This window comes from Alosa pseudoharengus, unplaced genomic scaffold, assembly GCF_046254945.1.
Source record: "Alosa pseudoharengus isolate Yale_2024_CS ecotype anadromous, Long Island Sound unplaced genomic scaffold, YU_APseudo_1.1 YU_APseudo_1.1_scf_1, whole genome shotgun sequence".
In the NCBI taxonomy this organism is placed as follows: Eukaryota; Metazoa; Chordata; class Actinopteri; order Clupeiformes; family Clupeidae; genus Alosa; species Alosa pseudoharengus.
In genome coordinates this window covers 10,487,505-10,514,426 of record NW_027468564.1, presented here as the reverse complement: position 1 = coordinate 10,514,426, position 26,922 = coordinate 10,487,505, and the positions used below count along the sequence as shown (strand labels likewise).

Sequence of the window (26,922 nt, the reverse complement as noted above, 5' to 3'; positions counted from 1 at the left end):
GCTTCAGGGCCCCCTGACCCCTTGGGCTTGGGCCCGGTAGGCCTGTGCAGTAATCCATCCCTGATTATTGGTACGCAAAGTACAGCCACAGGAACAAGGAACGTGCACAGAGTTCCGTAGTGCTGTACTTTAAGTACCAATAATGACATTCAAGAACGCCATTGAGTGTAAGATTGCGATTCAATAACACAAACGATATGAAATCTGACATGTTGTTGCTAATATAATGCTGCTGGCAGCTGGTTCATGCAGGTCACAGTTTCTGGTGTGAACACCACACACACACATTAACTGCTATGCACTGATAGCAGTCTAAAATAGGCCTTATAAGGAGTGAAATGTTTAGTGTGAGCACTGCATTGTACTGGAAACTATGGGAACACAAACAAGATACTCACTTAGTATGTCCGACGTCTTAGCAGAATTGAGCTGGGGCTTGGGCTGTCTTCCCAGAAAGGCATTAGACAGCTTCCCCGTATAAGAATGTGTGGCCAGGACCTGCCTCCCAAACACTGCCATCAATAAGTCCTTGGTGGCCTTTCTAGGGTCACTCCACTTGATGTGGGCATACTGGGTGGCCGTGATCTTCACTGTAGGGCCTATGTGAATCTAAAAATTACCAAAATACAGAAAGAGAATAATGTCAGTAAGCACTATGTGTAAATGATCAAGCTGCAAAAATCATGATGCTTTTTCTTTTCTTTGAATGGCTTCTGGGAACATAAGTAACTTTCACCTGGACTGGTGAGGGTGAGGGTGGTGATGTTGATGATGTTGTTCTTGAGGGTGGTGATGTTGATGATGTTGTTCTTGAGGGTGGTGATGGGGATGATGATGATGGTAATAAGGGTGATCTTGATAATGTGGATGACGCTGGCTGAGTAATTTGATCTGTATTAAAAACAAACAAACAAAAAAAACAGTAACAATTCAGGAGCTAAGTAATACTTTTGGGCTAAAAAATCCTGACTTCGAGACAGGAACAGAATAGAAACAACAGCATTGACATTATGTGTATCTATGTTCAGTATACAGAAACACATACCTCTCACAGTACGCTCCAGGTTGATTATTTTCTCCCGCATCTCTAAAAGCAGACATTGCATCTCATTAAGCTGGCTATGCTGCTATCGGCTGCTGGGTTCTGGGGAGAGAGAGAGAATTTTCAGAAATCCCAGAGTTTGCAAATCTCCATCAGTGCACAGAAGCATATAAAAGGCTGGAATTTACTTGTTGCATTTGTGTACGCAGCATGGCTGCCATGGGTATTCTGTGGTTGTTTTGAGTTTCGGTTGCGCATGTCGTCGCAAGCAAGCATGACATGTCCGCAAGATGCAATACTGAGTGGGGGGTGATTGCATGAAAAAAACAGTGACGGCAAGATGCAATATTGACAACAACCCTAGGAATTTTCCAAATCTGCCCCAAGTGGAGACCTCCACTATTGTGCGATTTGACTGTGTAATGCTGCAACAAGTCTATACACAGAACACCGCGGGTCGCAGGAGGGCGCAAACGCTTACGCTTGGTCTAACAGCAAGTAAATTCCAACCTTTACTTACAGAGGTATTCTTATATATAAACTGTACTGATAAATGAGGTTATTAACGTACCACATCTCTGGAGTATCCCGGCTCACTCTCCTATGGAGCAAGGGAGAGAGATAAGTCCAAACCAAACCAAATGTGACATTATCAACACTCTGAGCTGAGCACAGACAATAGCAAATGTTAACTCTTCACTTACTTCATATTCATTTAAAAACTGCAGAGACAGAGCCTTTGTTAAATTCTTTTTCCCCTTTAGTTTTGGATTTGTGTCCTCCTAGCATAAGAAAAGATTGAACATTTAAAAAAAAAAAGACTTAACATTGCCCTCAGAAGTTAGATCAGAAGATCCATCAATTAAGGTCATATTTATGAGGCTATTGGCCTCATAACTTACCTCATCTTTTTCACTGCTGGCAGGTGAAAACTGAGCTGGGGGGCGTTTCTCTCTGAGACCACGGCCACGTTCTTCTGTGCCAGTAGCTGCATTTCTGCACCCCCTCTCCAGTGCTTCCAAGGCCTTCATTAATTTAGTTCTGCTCCCTAATGGAAAAAAATAAAACTTTTCATTCACCAACAAAATTAATTTGCTTTCATAGTCCACCATTTCAATGAAGAACTAATTCATGTACAGTTAATTTCACTTTCATAAACAAGAAAAAAACACTGGCATATCGATGAAATTCACACACCTTTCTGGATAATCTTAGCGGGGCTGGTCTCATCCCGATACTGTACGTCACATATGTAGCCCACTTCACATAAGCCGTTAACAACTTTATTTTGTGGTAGCACATCCCATGTAGGGGGGTCCTCGATCCACTGAATTAACATGTACATTTTCTGCAAATGGAAGGGGTAGAAGAGGGATAAAGAGCCGTTGTATGATACTTACAAATGAAACAGTTTCACTTGGTACGCGTGCATTCCACAACTGCAACATTGTTGCTGTCGGTAGTTATCTAACATTACACTCATAGATATGGCTTCATAGTAGGCCAATTGTTACTGTTGCAAATAACTACAAGAAACAAACACATCACGCAGGTAGATATGACAGTATTAGGCTTAAACTACTTACGATGTTTAGATTGTTAACCAACAGTGATGCTGATGGTATTTTTTTTTTACGATAGCTGTACAACTGTTTACATAGGGACAGTAACTGGTAACTAGCTAGCGATGGCTAACTGTGCTAGCTAGTAATAACGTCGTCGTCATCGACAACATAATAAAAAAAAAATGAACAGAGAATCACTTTTAATAGCCTTTATAGGACTGTATTTCTGTCCCAATTTCACTATAAGGATACATTATCTAAAATAGATGACATTAACGTTACTCACGCGGGTGAGCCCTTTTTTATGTAGCTCAGTGGATTCCATGAATGGTGTGCCAAGTGGCTATAGCTGAGCATAGACCTACTACTACTACTAAATTGTTTTTAAAAGCAAGTAGTAGTTTGTATTATTACAAATATTAACATTGCAAACGTAAAGAAAGTTATACTTTGTAGCCTATAGAGGCCCTTAAATAAACAACCATTTTATAGATGACATTTAGGCCTACTCTTATCTTTCTGTATGGATAAATGGCAGAGTTATATGTTAGCCTATAGACTCACTGAGCAATGACAGTAACCAAGCTAAATATTGTACCATAAAAACAATCAACAATATTTCTTCTCCTGGTAGTTTTCCAATGGAGACAGAAATGAATATGCCTACACGAAAAAAAGGCAGATATAAAAGGTAATTATGAAAAGCTGGTGGCATTGTTGTTTATGTTTCCTCATTCCAAAATAAAAGTTACAGTTATCAAATGGTATCATGTGCCATTCATATATTTAGATTTTTAGACCCTGATTTGCTTGATGAGGTTCCAAGGACATCCAAATGGAGACATTGTAACCAGGAGTGTGTTGAGGGTTCAGAGCATGCAGATGAGGACAATGGAGAAATAGACAATTCGGAGGACAATGGAGAGAGAGACAATTCAGAGATACTTTTGGACATTCCTACTTTTGAAAATCATCAATTAGCAAGTGATTTGCCCAGATTTTCCAACACAGACAAGTCTATGGATTCCCCTTTATACCCAGGGTCGGATGTGACATTGGCACAATTTATTGTCTTAATCCTAGCCTTTTCCCTAAGACACAGTTTATCTGCAACAGCAATTGAAGATCATCTGAAATTATTAAGCATATTGCCACATTCTCTGCATGTATTCAAACAGCTCCTTAAAGACCCATCTGACACCATCAAATTACATTTCTTTTGCCAAGGTTGTGGGGCACGTTTATCAACACAGAACACAAATTGCTTGACCTGTGGTGAGGAAACAAATAATGGCAATCTCAAAGAGGGTAACTTTTTTATAAGTCTTTCACTAGCCAATCAGATTCGTGACATCATACAGAGAGAAGGTCTTAGTGACTGTACAAATGCTATACTGGGCAAAACTGATTACAAACCAGGAGATGTGTCCTTATTGTGGAACTGTGACGGTGTTCCACTTTTTAACTCCTCATCCAATTCTCTCTGGCCCATTCAGTGTATTATCAATGAACTCCCCCCTGAGGTGCGTTATAAGAATGTTTTGCTGGCAGGATTCTGGTTTGGACAGGGCAAACCTGATATGGCCACCTTTTTGCATCAGTTTGTCCAGGACATAAAAGACACCAATGCAAACGGCATTAAATGGGTCCATCCTGAAACTGGCATCTCTCAAATTTCCAAGGTTTTCCCTATTACTTGTTCCTGCGATGCAGTGGCAAAATGTGCAGTTCAAGGTATCCATCAGTTTAATGGCTCATATGGATGTGGGTACTGTCTGAATGAGGGAATGGTTGTGGCCAAAGGGAGGGGTTATACAAGGGTATATCCTGATGTTGAGGCTGACATGAGAAGTCACAAGCATATTGTTGAATGTGGGGCGAAGGCAGTTAATGAAGGTGTGAACCATGTCCTGGGGGTCAAGTCTGTGTCACCTTTAATCTTATTGCATACTTCTACCGGCTTTGATATGATCAAAAGCTTCACAGTCGATTACATGCACTGTGTGCTACTTGGAGTCACAAAACAGTTTTTAGATCTTTGGTTTAACAGCAAATATCATAGTGAACCATGGTACATCGGTACAACAAAAAACAGGATTGATCAAAGACTGTTGCCCATTACACCACCCTCTGATGTGCCCAGAGTGCCACGCACTGTGCATGTAGCACACAAATGGAAAGCCGCTGAATGCAGGAGTTGGTTGCTTTTTTACAGCCTACCAGTTCTACATATGATTTTGCCAAACAAATATCTAAAACACTGGTCAATGTTAGTTAACACAATATTTCTCCTTCTGAAAGACAAAGTCACAGAAATAGATTTGGCCAGTGCTTCAAGTTATATTAAACAATTTGTTCACCAGATCCCAGAAACTTATGGAATGTGCCATATGTCCTACAATGTCCATCAATTAACTCATCTTATTTGTTCTGTGGAGTTACATGGACCACTATGGTCATCTTCAGCATTTGTGTTTGAAGGACATAATCAAAAGCTAACTAGGTTATGCCATGGAACACAGTCGATACCAAATCAAATAGCGTATCGCTTCAACCTACTTCAGTCTTTGCCAAGTTTACTTGAGCAGTCAAACAGTTCAGACGACATCACCCATATAGTACATAAGACAGTCAATGATTGGATAGATGGCTATCCTTTGAGGTCCAAAGCAGTAAGGTTGCAGGATATAGTTTTGTTGGGTTGTCCACAACACAAAAAAATAGGTGAAGTAGAACACTCTTTGTTAGTTCCAATATGGGGACCCCAAGATGTCGACCTAATTGGTGATTACTACCATCGTGCAGTTTTGAGGGGGAAAATATTTACAACAGAGGAATATGGAAAAGGGCATAAACATAATAGCTGTACTGTCGAGTTGAGAAATGGAGACCTTGGAGTGATAACTTCAATCATTAACATACATAAAAACATACCTGTCTTTCTCATACAGCTTTTTAGATCAGAAACAGCCCATTTTGTATCAGAAAGAGTGAACCATCTTAAATTAGTCTGCCCAACCCAAGTGAGAGTAGCTGTAAAGTACAGTGACATAATCCGTAAGGTGGTATTCATGAAAATTGAGAAAAAGGTATATGTATCACTTCAACCGAATGGTACAGAGATAGATTAAGATAGATTATTGTTTTACACATAATATAATATGACCTATGTATGTATGTATGTATGTATGTATGTCTAAGTAAATGTAGGCTGTACGTGTATAAGTCTTTATAGATATGTTTGGATATGTGTGATTGTTTGTTAAAGGTATCACTTCAACTAAATTGTATGATCTAACTGCATTTGATGCAGTGCCATATCTCTTTCCTCACAACTGTAAAATACAAAAAACTGTAATGTAAAATACAATAATTGAAACTTTTTAAAAATAGAATACATTTGACATACCATGTGTAAGTCTTTATGTCTTTATGTCTGTGTTCTAGCTCAGTGTTTCTCAAACTTTTTCAGACCAAGGAGCCCTTTAAATCCAATAAATAAAGTCCAATAAATAAATAGATAAATCAGGGACCATCTGTTCCTGCTCCCCCTCCCCGAGCCACATGCTGCTACCCTCAGACCCCCACCTCTATAAAGTTTAAGGATATTAATTTTTTTTTAATATACTGTAGTCCTATATAAATGACTTACCTGCCTGTTTGTATTCAGAGAACAATTAATCTCAATTCAACCACTGTCTTAGGTCTAATCACGTGCAGCATTTAATCATTATAACCAAAGGCATCAGGTTTTAACATGATATTCTTTGAAATAGTCTACTGTTTTAATAATAAATAAACTAGAAAAGCACTCAGAGCGTGCAGACTTAGCTCTGCCCAAGGGTCACTGATGCAATAAATTCCAGGTGTTCAGATCACCACAAAAATCTGTTCGGCCTGGGTTGGCCGTCTGAAAATTAAAATCCTTTCTGAACTTTCCAAGATATTATTAATTTAGGAAAATGGGCATATGACATAAAACGTAGAACAGAACTAGCAGTGTAGAATAGAGAAAGAAAGAAAGAAAGAAAAATAAATAAATAAAGAGGACCCCTTTTGCATATTTTTTTTTTTTTAATTGCATTGAATTAGCTTTAGGACAACCTGAAGTTTACAGGACTTAACAGGGTAAAAATCCTATAAGAAATGTTGATCTTATTTAAAAATCCTATTGGAATTTTACAATCCTATTGGACAAGTTTGTAATCCTATAGGACTGTAACAATGAACATACAAATCCTATTGGAATATCAAGAAATCCTAAAGGATTCTTACAATCCTGTAGAATCCTATTGGAAAAAATGAAAATCCTAAAGGATTTTTTGATAAGGGTCAAAATAACATTTACTAAATGAACCTTACATTTTTCAGTAGCCATAGGTGTGTAGATTTGAACAAAATCTGGTTTGGTTCTTAACGGGAGCATTTACTGCCTGAAATATCCGATTTTGTTTACCACGCTCGGAGTTATAGTGCTGGCCTGATGGGTCGCCTATTTACACCGTTTCAACGGCACATGGACGGTTAGACCGAGAATTCTCGTCGTGAAATTAAAATTCCACTGGCGCTCCAAGCGGTTGTGTACACGCAGCCTTACAACACTGTTTACAGCTCTTCGAGTCACGGTAAAATGTCATTTTTGGTACATAGCTAATTTAGATACACCTATGGTGTGGGTAGTTGCGTTTCTATAGGAGTCCGCTGTCTTGGTTTGTATAGAAATGGATATTAAGTGACACATACACGCAAGACGGCGGAAATACGGGACCGGTGGAAATAGGGGGAGTTACGATAGTAGGCTAAAACTAATACCTTTACAAAAAGCCACCTTTACAAGAACAAAACACGTTAATACAAGAAGGTTGTAAAATAGCACATTTTCAACAAGCTAGACGTCTGCTAGCAACTTACATTTACCTATGCACGTCAGCAGAATTTAGCCTACTGGAGGAATTTACCTAGCGTTTTGTCATTCAACATTGACACTTGCTTGAGAAGTTGAAGTCGTTCTCTATCTCTGTTGCTTCGCCACAGTGGTTAAAAATGGTACAGTCCATAATAGGGGTGTCTGAAATCGCTTTACATTAAAATGTTCCTACAGTGAAAATAGGGGTTGACTTATATTGTAGCCAACTGTAATGATATTTTTCACAATATCAGAAAAACGTTATTACAGATATACAGACTTTATTGTGTGTGTGTGTGTGTGTGTGAGAGAGAGAGAGAGAGAGAGAGAGAGAGAGATTAGTTCTAAAATGGAGCATGTATTGTTGTAATATTACTGTAAGTGTAAGCAAATCACTCCGCAGAGGAATGAGTTGATGTTAATCCGTTTCTTGTGTCTCCTTATGTAACCAGCCCACAGACACACAGACCTCCATCTCCAGTGCCCAGCTGTGTGTCCATGAAGAGTGATCAGTCCATGGATATTGTGCCCTACTTCAGCAGTGAACCAGTTCCATCAGGTCTAATGTGAGTAGTCATCAGTCTGTTAACATGTCAGTCACATGACATTCTACACTCTCTCTCTCACACACACATACACAGAACTATGTCAACTCTCAACTATGATTGTCTTTATACAGTTTGTGATGAAATAAATAAATAAATAAATAATTTTATCACTGTAATTGCAGAAGATCACAAAGACCTGATTTCCTCAGTTCTACTGAAGTGTTCTATTTGCTTGTTATCTTTACACATGCACAGTTCAGGGGTGACATGCATAAACCTTGTGGCTCCTTGTAAAACCGCTGGCGAATTTATATAGTGTGTTTAATGCTTTATCATGTCAATGAACCTAACCTTACCTAACCTGAAATGAGGAGAAATATATGTATCCGCGACATGGAGACATGTCGGGCTATCTTCACTTGAAAGGAATTTCCCCTTGGGGATCAATAAAGTATCTATCTATCTATCTATCTATCTATCTAAGGAGAGAGCAGACCCACATCGCTTCTCGAGTTCTCGAGGACATTGTCTGGAATCTCAACTGTAGAAAGATCAGTGTCTCCCATATTCTAAAAAGTTTGCCATGACGTTTGCAAATCAGTGTTGTTAGGAATTTCATCTGTGTTAACAGCAACATCTTTCACATCAACATTCTCACTGAACTGCGAAGTCTTTCAATTTCTTCCATTTTCTTTTTAAATAGTAAAGACATAAGGCCTTCCATAATTTGAAGCCATTTTTGTTTTGGCTTAGGCCTACGCATTCCAGTGTGAATCCACCTATCATATTATCTAATTTTCACTGCAGTCAATTGTGATACCTTTACTTCCTAGCTTGTGTGTCATGGCCATCCAATCTTTTTTCCCATCCACCTAATAAAAGCATTTTGCCTAAATGTCCACAGTTGTTCAAGTTCATTTTACGTATAATGGAGAGAGCTAAAGTTTCTGAATGTTTTTGGTGAATTTTTAACATCAATAATGCGTGCGCATTGTAATAGCCTACACGTCTTCAAGAAGTTTTAAATGTACTCACCAAAATTCAGAAATTTAGATACATCGCATCGTACGGTCACGTAAAGGGCTTGCCACTGAAAGGAGAGAAATTTATATCCATGACATGGAGACACGTCTTGTGGTGAAAAAAAAATCTGTACTTGAATCTGTTTTCAGAATAGAATAGAATAATGCATATTGCACATTTTAATCAGTAGATTATCTGAGGAGCAATTTCTCCAAGTGTTTTTTGTCTGATGTCCCTGCAGATTAAGTGCTGATCTGACCCAGGATCAGTCCAGGTGTGGAGTGTGTGAGCAGGTACTGAGGGACCCAGTCATCACCACCTGTGGACACAGTTTCTGCAGGCAGTGCATCAGCAGCTACTGGGAGCAGCCTGGACTACCAGGAGACCAAGCCTGTCCCCAGTGTGGGAAGACCTGCAGAACCCAACCTCCTCTACAGCCTCCTCTGGATGAACCCACAGTTATGAGCACACAGGGTGAACACACAGGCCTGATCAACAGCAGAAGACACCTGCACACTGAACATACACCAGGCAGAAAGAGGGAACTAGGTGAGTACACATTTTGGATATTTAAACATTGTATTGATTTGGTTGATCTGGTTTTCTGAGAAGTAATGCAATGTTATCAGACTGAACAATTGCAAATATTGATATTTATTTATTTATTCTTTATTAGTGCTTAGTGGATATTTGCAATGAGTTCATGCGTCTATGAATAATTTCAGTATTTTTTTAATTATTATTATTATTGACTTTTATTATGACGTTTTAATGAATTGTTTTGTCATTTTTAAACAGATGAGGACCTGAGGAGAGTTATACAGAATCACAAAGCCAGTCTGAAGAGGAGGTTTGAGAACATATCTGAAGGCATCATCAAACCAGGAGCTGAGATACTCCTCAATGAGATCTACACAGAGCTCTACATCACAGAGGGAGAGAGTGAAGGGGTGAATAAGGATCATGAGGTTTGGCAGGTAGAGTCAGCATCCAGATCTCAGTCCACAGAAGACACACCAATCAGCTGCAATGACATCTTCAAGCCCTTACCTGGACAGGAGAAGCACATCAGAACTGTGATGACCAAAGGTGTTGCTGGCATTGGAAAAACAGTCTCAGTGCAAAAGTTCATTCTTGACTGGACAGATGGGGTAGCCAATCAGGATGTAGATTTTATGTTCCCCCTTTCTTTCCGTGGGCTGAATTTAGTCAGGGGTGATCAGTACAGTCTTCACAGGCTCCTGCTGGACTTCCACCCTGAGCTGAAGGAGCTGAATGATGGTGAAGGATACAAAGACTGTCAGGTTGTGTTCATCTTTGATGGTTTGGATGAGAGTCGATTAACTCTGGATCTGGAACAGAACAGTAAGTTGTCTGATGGGAAACAAACATCATCAGTGGATGTTCTGATGTCAAGCCTCATTCAGGGAACTCTGCTTCCCTCTGCACTCATCTGGATAACCTCACGACCAGCAGCAGCTAGTCAGATTCCTGCTCAGTACATCGACCAGGTAACAGAAGTACGAGGCTTCAATGACCCACAGAAGGAAGAATACTTCAGGAAGAGAATTGGTGATGAGAGTCAGGCTAACAGAATCATCTCTCACATAAAGGCATCCAGAAGTCTCCATATTATGTGCCACATTCCAGTCTTCTGTTGGATTGCAGCCACTGTACTTCAGCAGATGCTTGGACAGGACAACACCCAAGAAATTCCCACAACTCTGACTGAGATGTTCATACACTTCTTGCTGATCCAGACAACTAGAAAGGATCAGAAATATCAAGAAAGACAAGAAACAGATAGGAAGAGGCTCTTGAAATCACATAAAAAAATACTACTGAAGCTGGCAGAGCTGGCTTTCAAGAGTCTAGAGAATGGCAACCTCATGTTTTATGAGGAAGACTTGAAAGATTGTGGCATTGATGTCAGTGAAGCCTCAGTATACTCTGGTATGTGCACTGAGATCTTCAAGACTGAATCTGTGGAATCTCAACAAAAGAAAGTCTACTGCTTTGTGCATCTTAGTGTCCAGGAGTTTCTGGCAGCTGTGTTTGTGTTTCACTCGTATTTGGCTAAAAACCTTGAAGCTCTGAAATCCCTCATCAGTGATGAGTGTAGAGATGAACTCAATCCATCATTTTTATCTTCTCTTCAATCAGTACTAGGACTAAAAGACAATTTACATGTGTTACTTAAGAGTGCAGTTGATAAGGCTTTGGAGAGCCAGAACGGACACCTGGATCTCTTCCTTCGCTTCCTTATGGGAATTTCTCTGGAGAGCAATCACCGACTTCTGCAAGGTCTACTGAGCCGCACACACAACAGCTCAAATAGCATCAAGGAAGCATGTCAGTACCTGAAGAAGCTCAACAGAGAAGGTCTCTCTCCTGAACGATGCATCAATCTTTTCCACTGCTTATTTGAAATGAAGGATGATTCCATGCACAAAGAAATTCAGACATACTTGTCATCACCAAAGAACATCAAACAGAAGTTGTCTCCTGCCCACTGTTCAGCACTGGCCCACATGCTTCTGATGTCTGAGGACGTGCTGGATGAGATTGACTTGAAGAAATACAACACATCAGATGAGGGGCGCAGGAGACTGATCCCAGCTGTGAGGTGCTGCAGAAAGGCACGGTGAGTTTCTAATGGAGAGACTGTGTTAACTATAGTGACTAAATATAATGTTAAGTCACTAGTCTACTACTAGCTAGGGTGAACCCAGACTAATCTGTTCTTTGACAGGCGTCAATGGGGTTTTTTCCAGGGCCGTATTTACAAAGAATGTTCAGGCTAAAAGTAGCTCCTAACTGCCGAATTTAGGAAAAACTCTTTAATGGGTGTGTCCCTCGTAACTTTAGAACTCCTAATTTTTTTGACTAAGTAATTCACAAAGCATTTTAGCCTTAAAAGGAGCATCTAAGTCTGGGAAAGCTTAAAAGAAGTCGAGAGGACTCCTAACTCTCAAACAATCCTAAGGCGTTTTTGTTGCATTTCACGTCACAATGCCGATGTTTTGAAATGAACATGCGGTTCCAGTAGCTGTCAATGGCGAGGGAATAATTGTGCATTGTAATTAAGGGATACAATAACGCCACCAACAACCAAAACCATTCATTGCATGTAAACTAAATGTAACGTTTCTCCTCTTTGCCAGTGTAGGCCTATGTGTCTTAAAGATTAATTTAAAACCTGTTGCAAAGATACTGCTTCAAACTGCAAAGATAGGCCTACTGTATTTCATTATGCTACTAGGCTATTTGCTTTGTCTTACTCTTTATTCATTTAGGCTATTTATTAATCATCGTGCATCCTTCATATTGTAGCACTTGTGTAGTGCACTCACCAGCAAAGACCTGTCACCTGTCACTCATCATCATGGGGGAGGTTTTTACCATCATTCCGGCATCATCTGCCAATCACATCAGTCAAGCTTGTGCATGAGTAATGATGTCAACAAGAGCTAGAGTTAGGAGTTCCTTACTAAGAGTAGGTCTGGAAGCCTTTGTGAATAACTTTTCAGAGAAAATTCCTAGGTAAAAGTTTTTAGGCCTACAATGCACAATTATTCCCTCACGATTGAGAGCTCCTGTGACCGTAACATTGTGACGTGATGTAAAATGCCACAAAAAGTGGATTAGGGTTGTTTGTGAATAGATCTTAGTGAGTTGGGAATCCTCTCGATTTATTTTAAGCTGTCCCAGACTTAGGTGCTACTTTTAGGGCTGAAATGCTTTGTGAATTACTTAGTCAAAAAAAATCCTAAAGTCCTAAAATTATGAGTGACACACCCATTATTTTTAGGAGTTTCTCCTAAATTCCTCAGTTAGGAGTTACTTTTAGCCTTACAATTCTTTGTGAATACGGGCCCAGACTTTCCTGCAGAGCAAATTCAGAGTTAGTCTGGGTTCATGTGTGAAGATGCACTACACTGTTTTAGAACACAGTTTTATTTGAATGAGCTTCTGCAAATGTGCCTGTCAGTAATAGTCTACAGGTGTGACTAATTGATTAATTGGGCCACACCCACTCTGGGACACTTTAAAAGGGTTTTGGTTTAGGCAGAGGTTTGTACATTGATGTGTAATACCCATTTTACAACAGTTTGTTAAATTAAAAACAAGTATCTTTACTGTTTAAAAAATGCAAGATGGTGTACACTGGATGTATTTTGATGTTATGAATTGGGAGATTCCATCTTCATTACAGGATTGTGGTTGATGGTGTGCCACAAATGAATTGCTTATATGTATACACTTGTCCTCTTATAACATTACAAATCTTTCAGGTGTGTGTGTGTGTGTGTGTGTGTGTGTGTGTAATAAATGTTCACTTCAGTTCAGTTCATCTTTATTTATCATTTTGCCCAGGTACTGGTACATGTGCATTGGAAGTCTTGTCAGGTCTCACAGCGTGTGTGTGTGTGTGTATATGTGTTTATGTATGTGTATGTGATTTGGCATGGGAATGGTCTGCAAAAGATCACTTGATTGTGTTGATTTATCGGGGCACATTGTATCCCTTACATTTATCCATCTCTGCAATATTTTGTCTTTATTTGTGTTGTTATGCAGACTTGCTGAATGCAAACTCTCAGAGAAGTCCTGTGGAATTGTGGCTGCTGTTCTACAGTCACCAAACTCCCTGATAGAGCTGGACCTAAGTCACAATGACCTGGGGGATTCTGGAGTTCAGCTTCTCTCTAAGGGACTGTCTAGTCCTAACTGCAAACTGCAGACATTAAGGTTGGTGTTAGACATGTCTTTGTAAAGGATTATTATTAGGACTAGTGTGGCATATTATGGTATGGTTGGTGTTTTATGTAGAAAGAGGCCTTGAGGGACTGAAAAGGCCAGGTAAAAAAGACGAAAAGTATTGGAGGAAAATGCTGCCAAATGTGCCAAGCTTCCAGATTTTTTTTGAAGAAGACAAACATAAGTGGCAACTGGTAAAGAGAGATAGCCATAATTATAGTGGCGTAATTATTGGGATAATGGGCTATGGACGTTGTAGCATTGGCAACCTATTCTCAAGCAACATATTAAATTAATTAAAATATTAGCCTTTTTGTATCATCCAATATGGCGAGTCATAGACTTTGCAAATAGTATGCAATTATTGATTACAAAACTCAAGCTTGATCTGTATGCAGTAGTCTAGGCCTAAAAACAAAAACCTCTGAGCAGCAGATCAGCCAGTCCCCCGCTGAAAATGATCAGCCCGAAATTAGCTATGACTACAGGGACAAGTAGAAAGGATAATAGTGTTAACCATATGAATTAAAGTTATTTTATGTAAGAAAGAACTGTATATGACAGCAGTAGTTACATGATCAACCTATATGCCTTGTTTGCTCAGAAGTGGGTGTAGTAAAGGAGCAAATCACCAAACAACAACATGATAGCTGACCCATGCAAAAAAAAAAAATCATGTAAACAATAGTTCAATATGCCTCTTAGTGGAATTGTGGGATACATTTCAAATGCTTTATTTCTTCCTTCCTGTTTTTACCTTATCAACCTATCCTTGTGGAATATTGGTAGTCTACTAATAAAAACTACAGGATAGTAAGAGCTGAAATGTTGCTTTATTTATCTAATTTCCACTCTGGCCCTGGTGGGTACTATTAATTGAAATCCCTAATCCCTAACTTCACAACAGTTCATGAAATGTGGGGTGATGACAGCAACCCCCCTGCCACTGGCAAGATAGGCGTACAATATCAGTCCCCGCACACTGTTGTTATAATTAGCAATATAATCAGCATGGTGACATGGTGTCCCTGTTAATATAAATTCATTGAAGCCCTTTTAAGGTGTGATGATTTTTTCGGCGGGCTCTATAGAATGGAATCTCACTGCAACAATGAACAGAGAACTTCTCGATGCACATGATGTGCATGAAAAGAAAAATTATGTTTATTCACAGAAATGGAATGTGCATCATGTTAGTTTAGAATAGGCTATTTAGGTATTTGAACCCAGGATGCAGTGCAGCCTGCCATAGTTTTATAGGCTATGCTGATGTAACCTGCGTTGTTGAACCTGCGCGATTCAGCCCTGCACACGCCCGGACTCGAACCCGCAAATAGCATCACCTCGGATCGGGAGGCGAGCGCGCTAACAATTGAGCCAATAGCCCTATCTGTGCGTGCGTGCATGGATGGGATGGATGAGTGACCTGACCTGATGGGCTCAACCGATTGCACTGCGCTGGCCTACAGTATATCATATGTGACGTGTTAAGTTGAAATCTTCACTCCGGGGTTTCATGACGTATCTGGTGTGCACAGGGCTTTTAATTATAAAATAACCCCCCTCTCTCTTTCTCTCTCTCTCTCAGACTCAGCAAGTGTGGTGTATCAGATGAAGGTTATGTCTGTCTGGCTCTAGCTCTGATGATAAACCCCTCCTGTGTGAAAGAGCTGTATGTGAACAACAATCATTCTGGAGGATCAGCACAGAAGCTGTTATCTGCTACACTGGAGGATCCTCACCGCAAAGTTGAAACACTTCAGTATGTAATCTAGAGAACCAGAAACATCAAGTTGTAGTCTGGATTTATTTATTTATTTATTTATGTGTTTGTTTATACATACTTTTGAATAACAAAATACATTTCCTACTGTAGTGTCTCCATACACTAAAACAACAGTACATTTGATTGGCAGATACCATAATCAACGAAAAGTGGGAAACCCAGGAGTAAATGCGCTTCTAATGTAATTCTAGTGTTGTTTACAAGTAGGCTACAGTATGTGCCCTGTTACTGTTACTGCAGAAGGACTGTAGTCCTCACTACAGGCAACAAATGAATTATGAATCAATCAATAATCAGCAAATCTAAATGCAGCATCAACTGTTTAGACTGGTACCATTTTCTTTGCATTTCACTAAATTTAGTCGATTTGATTCAAAGTAACCTTGCATAGTGATATGTTGAGTTCTGTCATAATTCTGTCAAATGTCGTTGCAGATTTGCTGACTGTAAACTCACAGATAAATCCTGTGAGATTGTTGCTTCAGTTCTACAATCACCAAACTCCCTACTACAGCTGGACTTGAGTGACAATGATCTGGGGGATTCTGGAGTTCAGCTTCTCTCAAAAGGACTGTCCAGTTTTAACTGCAAAATACACACATTAAGGTGGGTATACATTTTATTATCATCTTAGATTTCCTGATTAGGGAGAAAAACCATGACAATATAACATCAATTGGTCAGAACCAAAAAGTAGCATTGAACATGCTGAACCTTATTGCTTATGCTTAGAGTTTCAAAATCTGTTTCTGGATTGGTCTAGTCCGTGACACATTATGTTACAATAAAGTAATATGGCACGAGTGAGAGTGGCATCGATAGCAGATATCACCATGGCTGTTATTTGCAATCAGGCACGAGGCCAGAGGCCAAGTACAGTGTGTTTTACATGGTGGCTGAACATTTATTTAGAGCACTGGAGCAGTTCTGTAGTCTATTGGTATTTTCTATCATTTTTAGAACTATTAATAATAATGCCTATTCTTAAAGTCCACTGCCCAACAATGTCATTTAGGTGCTGAATAGATATAGTGCTGATAGGAAGTTTTTTCAGTTAAAGTTTGATAACTGTAAAAACAAATGTGTCTAAGGAGGAGTGTGTACTAATTCAATAAATATCTCCTCCACACTTCGCATCACAGTCATGATATTCAATTTACTAGAGTCTCTCTCTCTCTCTCTCTCTCTCTCTCAGGCTCTCTGATTGTCTCATCTCAGAGAAGGGTTGTGGTTTTCTTGCTTCAGCTCTGTCTTCAAACCCCTCCCATTTAAAACTGCTTGATCTCAGCTACAATTATCCTGGAGAATCAGGACTGAAGCTGTTATCTGCTAGACTGGAGGATCCTGTTTGTAAACTGGAGATACTGAAGTATGTTCAGAAAGAACCCCCATTGTTGCACATTTAAACATTCAGCACGTTTTCATGCCAGGAATAAACCGTTTTGAATCAGTCTATTGCCCAAATTCCGTTTTTGTCAATATTCCGTTTAACCTGTTTACAAGCAAGTAGAATGTCACATTTTGAGCGTATTGCTGTTTAACCCTAGGAAATAGGTTCCCAACGTCCTGACGTAAATCTCCACTGGTGGAATTCCCTCTTTTGGCTGCATAATACAACAGCTTCAGGGTCTTCCATCTATATTTCACTTGTTCAAGTGTACATCGATAGCCATCCTCATCAAGTTTTTAACAAAACTTTTTGAAAACGTCGCTATTACGACATTTTCTCCCGTCGATGAACTCCATGATGTGCATGATTGCAAGACATAAGTTTGTCTACTCGTCTTTCCAAAAGTGTGTGCGATGTTTTGCCATGATTAGGAAAGTGCCTGAGAGACAATTGGTTCATCATCATGTAATCAATCAATCATGTAATCCTAATTCTGTGGGAATTGAGCATGCGCAGGCCTACAACACTCTTCCTTCTGGGAGCATATTCCGTTTAAAGTGTTTTCATGACCCAATATTCCGTTTAAAACAGGCTTATGCTTTGGTTTATTAATAAACTGAATATGGCCTTTTTCGGTTTATTTCAATCAGAATGAGGTGTTTACAAGACACGCATATTCGGTTTATTCCCAATAAACTGATTTGAAACCGTTTATTTGCTGCATGGAACCGTGCTGATTGTCTCCATTTTGGAGACTATAGTTATTTCTTCATACCGAGCGTACCGGCCTATTTTCAAATGTGTATTATATTAGCTGCTTTACACTGAAATATATTTATTTCTTTGATGCAGCATGCAATAGTGCAAATATTTAGAGGTGCATTCAAATTCGCAGGCATAGCCAAATGTTAAGGAAACATCCGAGAAAGCATATTGACCATAAACATTCATGACTTTACCGAATCTGAACGCCTTTCAGATTCCATGCTGCAAGATTAACAGAAAGAGTTGCTTGTGTTGATGGTGGTCCCTGATCATGCATTAAATAATGGAGTTTCAATGTTGGAAAGTGAATTTGTTATTCAGAGATAGTACTCAGGTTGCTCACTAACTCTATCTAAGTACAGGATAGACAGTGTTGGGGCTTTTTACTTCATGATTGTCTCCTTCTGAGAACTAAAGGAGCCTTGAGGCGTGATTTATATATGGCAGCAGACTTTTCTGTGGGATAATAAATCACCTTACAATTCACAGGTGGCACAAATAGAAAATCAGCAGTGTTGACATGTGTCAAATGGTACATGTTTCTGACATTTTGCTTTTCTTACAGAACTGACCATGCTTCTTTAGACAGAGCACGACCACGTTTGCTGAGATGTAAGTTCTTTTTCTTTTTTTATTATTGTTTATTGTGTTGGTAGATTGTGTGTTGGTAGATTGAGTAAGAGTGTGTGTGTGTGTTTATGTGTGTGTGTGTGTGTTGGTAGATTGGGTAGAAGTGTGTGTGTGTGTGTGTGTGTGTGTGTTTGTAGATTGAGTAGGTGTGTGTGTTGGTAGATTGAGTAGGAGTGTGTGTGTGTGTATGTGTGTGTGTGTGTGTGTTGGTAGATTGGGTAGAAGTGTGTGTGTGTGTGTGTGTAGATTGAGTAGGTGTGTGTGTTGGTAGATTGAGTAGGAGTGTGTGTGTGTTTGTGAGTGTGTGTGTGTGTGTGTGTGTGTGTGTGTGTGTGTGTAGGTAGATTAAGTAGGAGTGTGTGTGTGTGTGTTTGTGTGTGTGTGTGTTAGTAGATTGGGTAGGAGTGTGTGTGTGTTTGTGTGTGTATGTGTGTTGGTAGATTGAGTGTGTGTGTGTGTGTGTGTGTGTGTGTGTGTTGGCAGATTGAGTAGGAGTGTGTGTGTGTTGGTAGATTGAGTAGGAGTGTGTGTGTGTGTGTGTGTGTGTGTCTGTGAGTTGGTAGATTGAGTAGGAGTGTGTGTGTGTGTGTGTGTGTGTGTGTGTGTGTGTTGGCAGATTGAGTAGGAGTGTGTGTGTGTTGGTAGATTGAGTAGGCATGTGTGTGTGTGTGTGTGTGTGTGTGTAAGTTGGTAGATTGAGTAGGAGTGTGTGTGTGTGTGTGTGTGCGTACCTGTGTGTGAGTTGGTAGATTGAGTGTGTGTGTGTGTGTGTTGGTAGATTGAGTAGGTGTGTGTGTTGGTAAATTGAGTAGGTGTGTGTGTGTGTTGGTAGATTGAGTAGGAGTGTGTGTGTGTGTGGGTAGATTGAGTAAGTGTGTGTGTTGGTAGACTGAGTAGGTGTGTGTGTTTGTGTGTGTGTTGGTAGATTAAGTAGGAGTGTGTGTTCCCATTCCACCCACTCCTCTTGTCTGTATATGTGTGTGTGTGTTCCCCATATTCTGATGAGGATGTTCTCTCTGTATGTGTATGTGTGTGTGTGTGTGTGTGTTGTTAAGGTGTGTGGGCGTGTGTTTGTATTGACATACTGTGTGTGTGTGTGTGTGTGTGTGTTTGTTTGTTTGTGTTGACATGGTGTGTGTGTGTTCTCATGTTATCTCTGTATGTGTGTGTGTTCTCATGTTCTCTTCTCTTGTCTGCAGATGCCTGTGATCTCACACTGGACCCAAACACAGCACACAGACGTCTCTCTCTCTCTGAGGGGAACAGAAAGGTGACACGTGTGAGAGAGAAGCAGCCGTATCCTGATCACCCAGAGAGATTTGACTCCAGGTCTCAGGTGTTGTGTAGAGAGGGTCTGACTGGACGCTGCTACTGGGAGGCTGAGTGGAGTGGAGATGATGGAGTTTATATATCTGTGGCCTATAAAAGCATCAAGAGGAAAGGGGGCAGTGATGACGTCATAATGGGATGGAATGCCAAGTCCTGGAGTCTGCGCTGCTCTCCTGATCACAGTTACTCTGTCCAGCACAATAATAAACACACTGACATACCTGCCCCCTCCTCCGGCTCCAGAACAGTAGGAGTTTACCTGGACTGGCCGGCCGGCACTCTGTCCTTCTACAGCGTCTCCACTGACACACTCACCCACCTGCACACGTTCCACTCCACATTCACTGAGCACCTCTATCCAGGGTTTAGGGTTATTTATTATGGCTCCTCAGTGTCCCTGTGCAAGATCACATGAGCTCCTCCAATAGGTACATCCACCCTTTCTCTCTCCCTCTCTCTCTCTCTCTCTCTCTCTCTCCCTCTCTCTTGTTCAGTGTGTGTGTGTTGTGTGTGTGTGTGGTTTGTGTGTGTGTGTGTGTGTTTTTGTATGACACTGTTGTCTCTCTATTTATCTCTCTTTTTCTCTACCAGTCTCTAATCTCTTCTTTCCTCCCTCTCTCCTCCAACAGGTACATCCACCCCCCCCCCCTCTCTCTCTCCCTCTCCCTCTCTCTCTCTCTCTCTCTCCCTCTCCCTCTCTCTCTCTCTCTCTCTCTCTACCCTCAGTCTCCCCCCCCCTTCTTTTCCTCTTTCTCTCTGTCTCTCATTTTCCTCCATTTTTAGATTTTAGATTTGCGTGTGTGTGTGTGTGTGTGACACTGTAATGTAATACAGGCTTGTAGGCACAAGAAGCTGTTTTACAAACAACTTTAGTAAAGAGGGTATTACATTATTTTTTATATATTTTTGATATATATTTTGGCATATCACAGTCATCAAGCTGATATTTTTGAAGTGTGTGTGTGTGGTTTGTATAACACAATACTGTTGTCTATTTAACAAAATTCAGACTTAAATTCATCAAGTCCAGATACTCAAACATTCCGCAGTAACCATGTAACCGTAGCAACATCCATTGTGATGCTTGATCTGTGGCCCTGGCAGTGGAGCAGGGCTTGTTGCTATGGCATTAGCTCCAGCTTTGGCCCATAGACTGTATAAAGAACTGCAGGAACACCAGTCACACACACACTCCTGTTGATACACATGTGTAATGCTGAGATCAGTCCCGGCGGCATGGGGGGGCTTTGGGGGGCCAGGCCCGTCCTGGAAGTCATCCGTGCCCGCCCTGGACGAGCTTGGCTGCTCCAACCAACCCCAATCCCATAGATTGATTTTGAACACTTATTAAATGTAGGCCTATATTGTTTGTCAATCTAGCAAGTAGCAAATAACACTTGTAAAATCTGTATTATTCCGTAGCTAATCAATCAGGAACATTAGTTAAGCCCATCACCTAAATGGAGAGGAGGTTACGTGGCGCAGTCTACTTCACTTCTGCACTAACCCCTGTCATCCGATGACAAATAGCTTATCGGCTCACAGGTAGGCTATATCTCATATCGTAGTTAGTTAGTAGAAGTAGGCCTAGTAGTTTCTGGGTTTGTTTGATAGCGTTAACCTTTACTGTTTTTTTCTTCTGACCTAGTCGGAGAACAGGGCCGAAGTTATCCGTAACTTCGGGGCTAACTCCCTAACACTCTATCTGAAAGTGGTTAGCAAATGAACGAGGATTTTGGTTTTATCTGCGGATTTATTTTTGCACGTCTTCTTTTTCCACATGCATCTCAGTTCTAACACACATATCGCTCGCGCTTTCTCTCTCTCCATCCCTGCGCGCGGGGCTCTCTTAAAGGAGCTGCACCATTTTACAACAATTGCATCTACATTTTCACATTAGAATGTTTTGTCAAGTGTAAGCTTAAACTACCGTGATCAATTTAAGTTCCCGTGCCCCCCCTGGAAAGGTGCGCGTCCGTGATTTTGTGTCTGCCGCCGGGTCTGGCTGAGATGCTGTTTAGATATTGATATGTATATTCAGTTATATAATTACTGTTCTGGTGAAACTAAACAAATGCTGATATTGCTTTCTTTATATTATGCTCTTCTCCTAACAAAATGAATGTGTGGATTATAAGTGTTTCAACAACAACAATATGATGTATTCTGTTCTCCCTAAAGTTTAGTTATTTGCTGAATTTCTTTGAAAAATTATTTGCTGATCTGAGGTGTCAGTGTTTATATAGGCCTATGTGTTGACATAGAAAAAACATGCTTGTTTTTCTGACTTAAAATATGTAAATAAAATGTGTTACTGACTTTTAAATGTCTGAATAAAGATTCTGAAAAGGAGATATGATGAACCTGTTGTCAGTTGATTTGTTTCATTGTTTTCTATGCCATACCAAAACAGAATATATGTGATTTTTATTTTGTGATTTCTTTCTTCAAACTTCCTTTTTTCTGTAGTTGGACATGGCATGCATTGACCACCAAGATCGTCTCTCTATTCAGTGCAACACTATACCAGATTAGTGTATTGCAGTAGTATAATGGCTGTCAAAATAACACATTAACTTTGATTAATTAATTACAGAAATATTAAGGCATTAAAGAAAATAAAGCTGCTTAATCACATTTCGTGGTGACATTTGACACAGTGCAGGGTGGGGCTATAGTGACTGAAGGACGCAGACGAGAAAGCTGCTTTGAATGAAACGTTTAGCCTACGTTGTTAAGAAGAACGTCCATACTAATCCTGTTGACAGGAGCATCAATCTACTATTTCTGCAGTAAGGAATTTCCGTTGCCTAGGCCTATAATGGGAGTTCGTCAAGTCTGAAATATCACAAGAGTATGTTTAATAGGTCGCCTGGCTCTGGTATCACCTCAATGCAAAGCAATCAGGAGGTAGGCCTACAAGTTAGCACACCTCTTGGTGATAATAATGCTGGCCGCCATCCTTGCTAACGTAGTATTGTTAAAGTTACTTTGCTAACGTATTGTTTGCTTAGCCTATAGGCCTAGACTACGACTGACAAACTTACTAACTAACTGACAAACTCCCTTATTAAATCTATCTATCTATCTATCTAGATAGATAGATAGATACTTTATTGATCCTCAAGGGGAAATTCAAGGATTTCTACAACATCTACAACATGTTTGAATGGTCAAAAAAAAGGATAAATCATGGGGGGTATACCACACATTACCTTGGTGTTAGGGTAGCTTACTCTGCACATGCCATTGACAGTGAGTAGTAACTTCAGTCATTTGCATCATACTAAAAATCTGACACCAGGAACTACGCTGATGCCTGAGCCAGAGGGGAAATTAATAAAAGAGAGACGTTGAACTTTAAAGTCTATAATGTTGTTGTATAATGTTGGTTTGGCTCTTCATTGATTCACTCATCTGCCGAAATTGATTTTAAGATAATTATGTTCATAGCAAAAATGGATGCATGCGATTAATTCAGATTAATTAATCACAGAGTTTGTGGGAGTGGAAGGGAGTTCCAGAGTTTGGGGCCAGCCACGCTAAAAGCCCTGTCACCCATGGAACAGAGATGTGCAGTGGGGGTGGATAGGAGGTGGGCATCAGTGGAGCGTAAGGTGCGTGTAGGTTGGTAAGGGGTCAGGAGGCTTGAAAGATGAGAAGGTGCAAGATTATGTTATATATATATATATATATATATATATATAACGTATATATAAGTTATATAGAATGTCTATTTAAATACTCGACATATATACTCTATTTATCTCTGTAGACATGTCATCTGGAAACCTGTATTTATCCAACTATACACTGTACATTATTCATCTCTATTGTCTACACAGCCATACTCTACCTGCACTTGGTACTTAATGCTTCTTTGCACTTCCAGTTGGATGTCAACTGCATTTCATTGGCTCTGTGCCTGTACTCTGCTAAATGACAATAAAGTTGAATCTAATCTAATCAAATCTAATAACTTATATTGTTTGAGCTTTTTCAGTACAGATGGCCTGGGTTCTCTTAACGCTACTTACCAAGTCCCTTTTACCGCCTTCCTCTGGGCCCAGAGCTGCAAACACACAGTCAGTTCACAGAAGGAGATCAAACACAGTTCTGATGGGGAACAGTGCTACCTCATGCAGCAACAAGGGTAAGATACACCCAACAACTGTTCCGTATAACTATTGCCAATTCTTGTGTAAGAACACTACAATTCTACCACAAATGTTCATTACAATCTCTGCAGAACTGTGAAAGCTTTGAGGTTGTTTAGTGTTGACGATGCCTGCTCTGTTCTGTACCCCACCTCCACCCCATCTCCTCCTCACACATCTGCCTTATCAATGTCTAGTTGCTGCATTGATGCCTGCTCTGTTCTGTACTCCATCTCCTCCTCATCTGCCTTATCAATGTCTAGTTGCTGACTGCATTGATGCCTGGTGTGTTCTATACCCCACCTCCTCCTCACACATCTGCCTTATCAATGTCTAGTTGCTGCATTGATGCCTGCTCTGTTCTGTACTCCATCTCCTCCTCATCTGCCTTATCAATGTCTAGTTGCTGCATTGATGTCTGCTCTGTTCTGTACTCCATCTCCTCCTCATCTGCCTTATCAATGTCTAGTTGCTGCATTGATGCCTGGTCTGTTCTGTACTCCATCTCCTCCTCATCTGCCTTATCAATGTCTAGTTGCTGCATTGATGCCTGGTCTGTTCTGTACTCCATCTCCTCCTCACACATCTGCCTTATCAATGTCTAGTTGCTGCATTGATGCCTGGTCTGTTCTGTACTCCATCTCCTCCTCACACATCTGCCTTATCAATGTCTAGTTGCTGCATTGATGGCTGCTCTGTTCTGTACCCCATGGGGGGTTTATCTGCTGCTCTCTCTGCTTTAGGCTCTTCATGTTTACATGTGGAAGGGCAGGGGTCTCCCATTACAGAGCCATACCGTTAAATGAAACAGTATGCATTACAAATAGTATTTAACTATCTGGTCTAATTAACTAGGTAGTCTTGACTGAAATGTATATTACAATCCCTGCAAAACAAAGCTATGAAGTGTTTTAGTGTTGTCAAAGTTAGGGTTGAAATATGGAATCGTCCCGTATTTGAAAGGAAAAAGATGTGTTCAGTATTGAACTGATACAGAACACATTTTGTTTCCGTATTATTGAGAATCAACTCAGTGCAAATCCATGACAGATCGTCTAACGAACGAATAATGCACGATTTGTCTGAGATAAAGGGGAACCTTGCTGCTGTCATTTATCCCTCTCCGTACGAATAATGCACGATTTGTATGAGATAAAGGGGAACCTTGCTGCTGTCATTTATCCCTCTCCGTACGAATAATGCACGATTTGTCTGAGATAAAGGGGAACCTTGCTGCTGTCATTTATCCCCCTCCGTACGAATAATGCACGATTTGTCTGATCCGTACGAATAATGCACGATTTGTCTGATCCGTACGAATAATGCACGATTTGTATGAGATAAAGGGGAACCTTGCTGCTGTCATTTATCCCTCTCCGTACGAATAATGCACGATTTGTATGAGATAAAGGGGAACCTTGCTGCTGTCATTTATCCCTCTCCGTACGAATAATGCACGATTTGTATGAGATAAAGGGGAACCTTGCTGCTGTCATTTATCCCTCTCCGTACGAATAATGCACGATTTGTATGAGATAAAGGGGAACCTTGCTGCTGTCATTTATCCCTCTCCGTACGAATAATGCACGATTTGTCTGATCCGTACGAATAATGCACGATTTGTCTGATCCGTACGAATAATGCACGATTTGTATGAGATAAAGGGGAACCTTGCTGCTGTCATTTATCCCTCTCCGTACGAATAATGCACGATTTGTCTGATCCGTACGAATAATGCACGATTTGTCTGATCCGTACGAATAATGCACGATTTGTATGAGATAAAGGGGAACCTTGCTGCTGTCATTTATCCCTCTCCGTACGAATAATGCACGATTTGTCTGATCCGTACGAATAATGCACGATTTGTCTGATCCGTACGAATAATGCACGATTTGTATGAGATAAAGGGGAACCTTGCTGCTGTCATTTATCCCTCTCCGTACGAATAATGCACGATTTGTATGAGATAAAGGGGAACCTTGCTGCTGTCATTTATCCCTCTCCGTACGAATAATGCACGATTTGTCTGATCCGTACGAATAATGCACGATTTGTCTGATCCGTACGAATAATGCACGATTTGTATGAGATAAAGGGGAACCTTGCTGCTGTCATTTATCCCTCTCCGTACGAATAATGCACGATTTGTCTGATCCGTACGAATAATGCACGATTTGTCTGATCCGTACGAATAATGCACGATTTGTCTGATCCGTACGAATAATGCACGATTTGTATGAGATAAAGGGGAACCTTGCTGCTGTCATTTATCCCTCTCCGTGTTGTCTGTCATCACTCTCCCAACAGAAAATGCACTTTTCGTTTGAGCCACTGGGAGTCACGTATGTTGAAGTTCTACAGTGCATCTGTGCAACATGAACAACCAGGCCTACTTGGTGCTGAGACAGACAAAATCCAGAGATAATATAAGCCTTCACCAAACTCAGAGCTGTGCTTCTGGAGATGCTTATGATGTTTACAAGATATTTTTTGGCTCAAATGGCAGTTCTGGTAGCCTAGAAATCTAGACGCGCCCCTAGCGGCAGCAAGGGCTAGTCTAGCAACTCTCCGTTGGCTTGTGAGCTCCAGAAACCGAAACTTCGACGGGCCAATGAAATCGTGTATAGAGTCGTTAGGTGGGCTTAACATAATGATTGATGGCAGAGTTGCAACGGTTTGGCTTGAATTCCCTGCTACTTGAAAACAAATAAGATGGATGTTGCTGTTGGCAATGTGTGACACGAGTTAAGCTTTTATTAAGTTGGCAAACGTTTGAACTAGCCAACTAGCTCCGCTGGTGGGAAACGCATGGGACTCATAGCGCTGCCGCTGTCCTATTGCGTGCAGAGGGAATTTGAAAGACAACTGATTATCCCGCCCCTCGGACTGAGCACTGCGAACGGTGAGTGTCCAGACCCTACATGTTAATGTGGGTCTGGCTCGCCAGGCTACAGTTCTGGGGTTTCAGTTGGCTTTAGAGGCAATCTTGGTAGTTTGTTTCAGAACTCGGCACATTT

At 40.6% G+C, this 26,922-nt stretch overlaps 2 protein-coding genes across 2 annotated transcripts in view; both read left to right on the top strand.

Annotated features, from left to right (window-relative positions):
- Positions 1-26,922, top strand: part of LOC143136509 (NACHT, LRR and PYD domains-containing protein 3-like) — a 207,213-nt gene that overhangs the window by 139,755 nt on the left and 40,536 nt on the right. Inside the window, exon 5 of the mRNA XM_076297233.1 lies at positions 7,966-8,079. Within this exon, the coding sequence (XP_076153348.1) occupies positions 7,966-8,079 (114 nt within the window). The remainder of the gene's footprint in view (positions 1-7,965; positions 8,080-26,922) is intronic.
- LOC143136898 (tripartite motif-containing protein 14-like) lies at positions 15,256-20,411 on the top strand. Its single transcript, XM_076297544.1, has 5 exons — positions 15,256-15,607; positions 16,067-16,237; positions 16,827-17,000; positions 18,352-18,398; positions 19,616-20,411. The coding sequence occupies exons 1-5, from the start codon at positions 15,489-15,491 to the stop codon at positions 20,158-20,160; spliced, it is 1,056 nt and encodes a 351-aa protein (XP_076153659.1). The 5' UTR covers positions 15,256-15,488; the 3' UTR covers positions 20,161-20,411.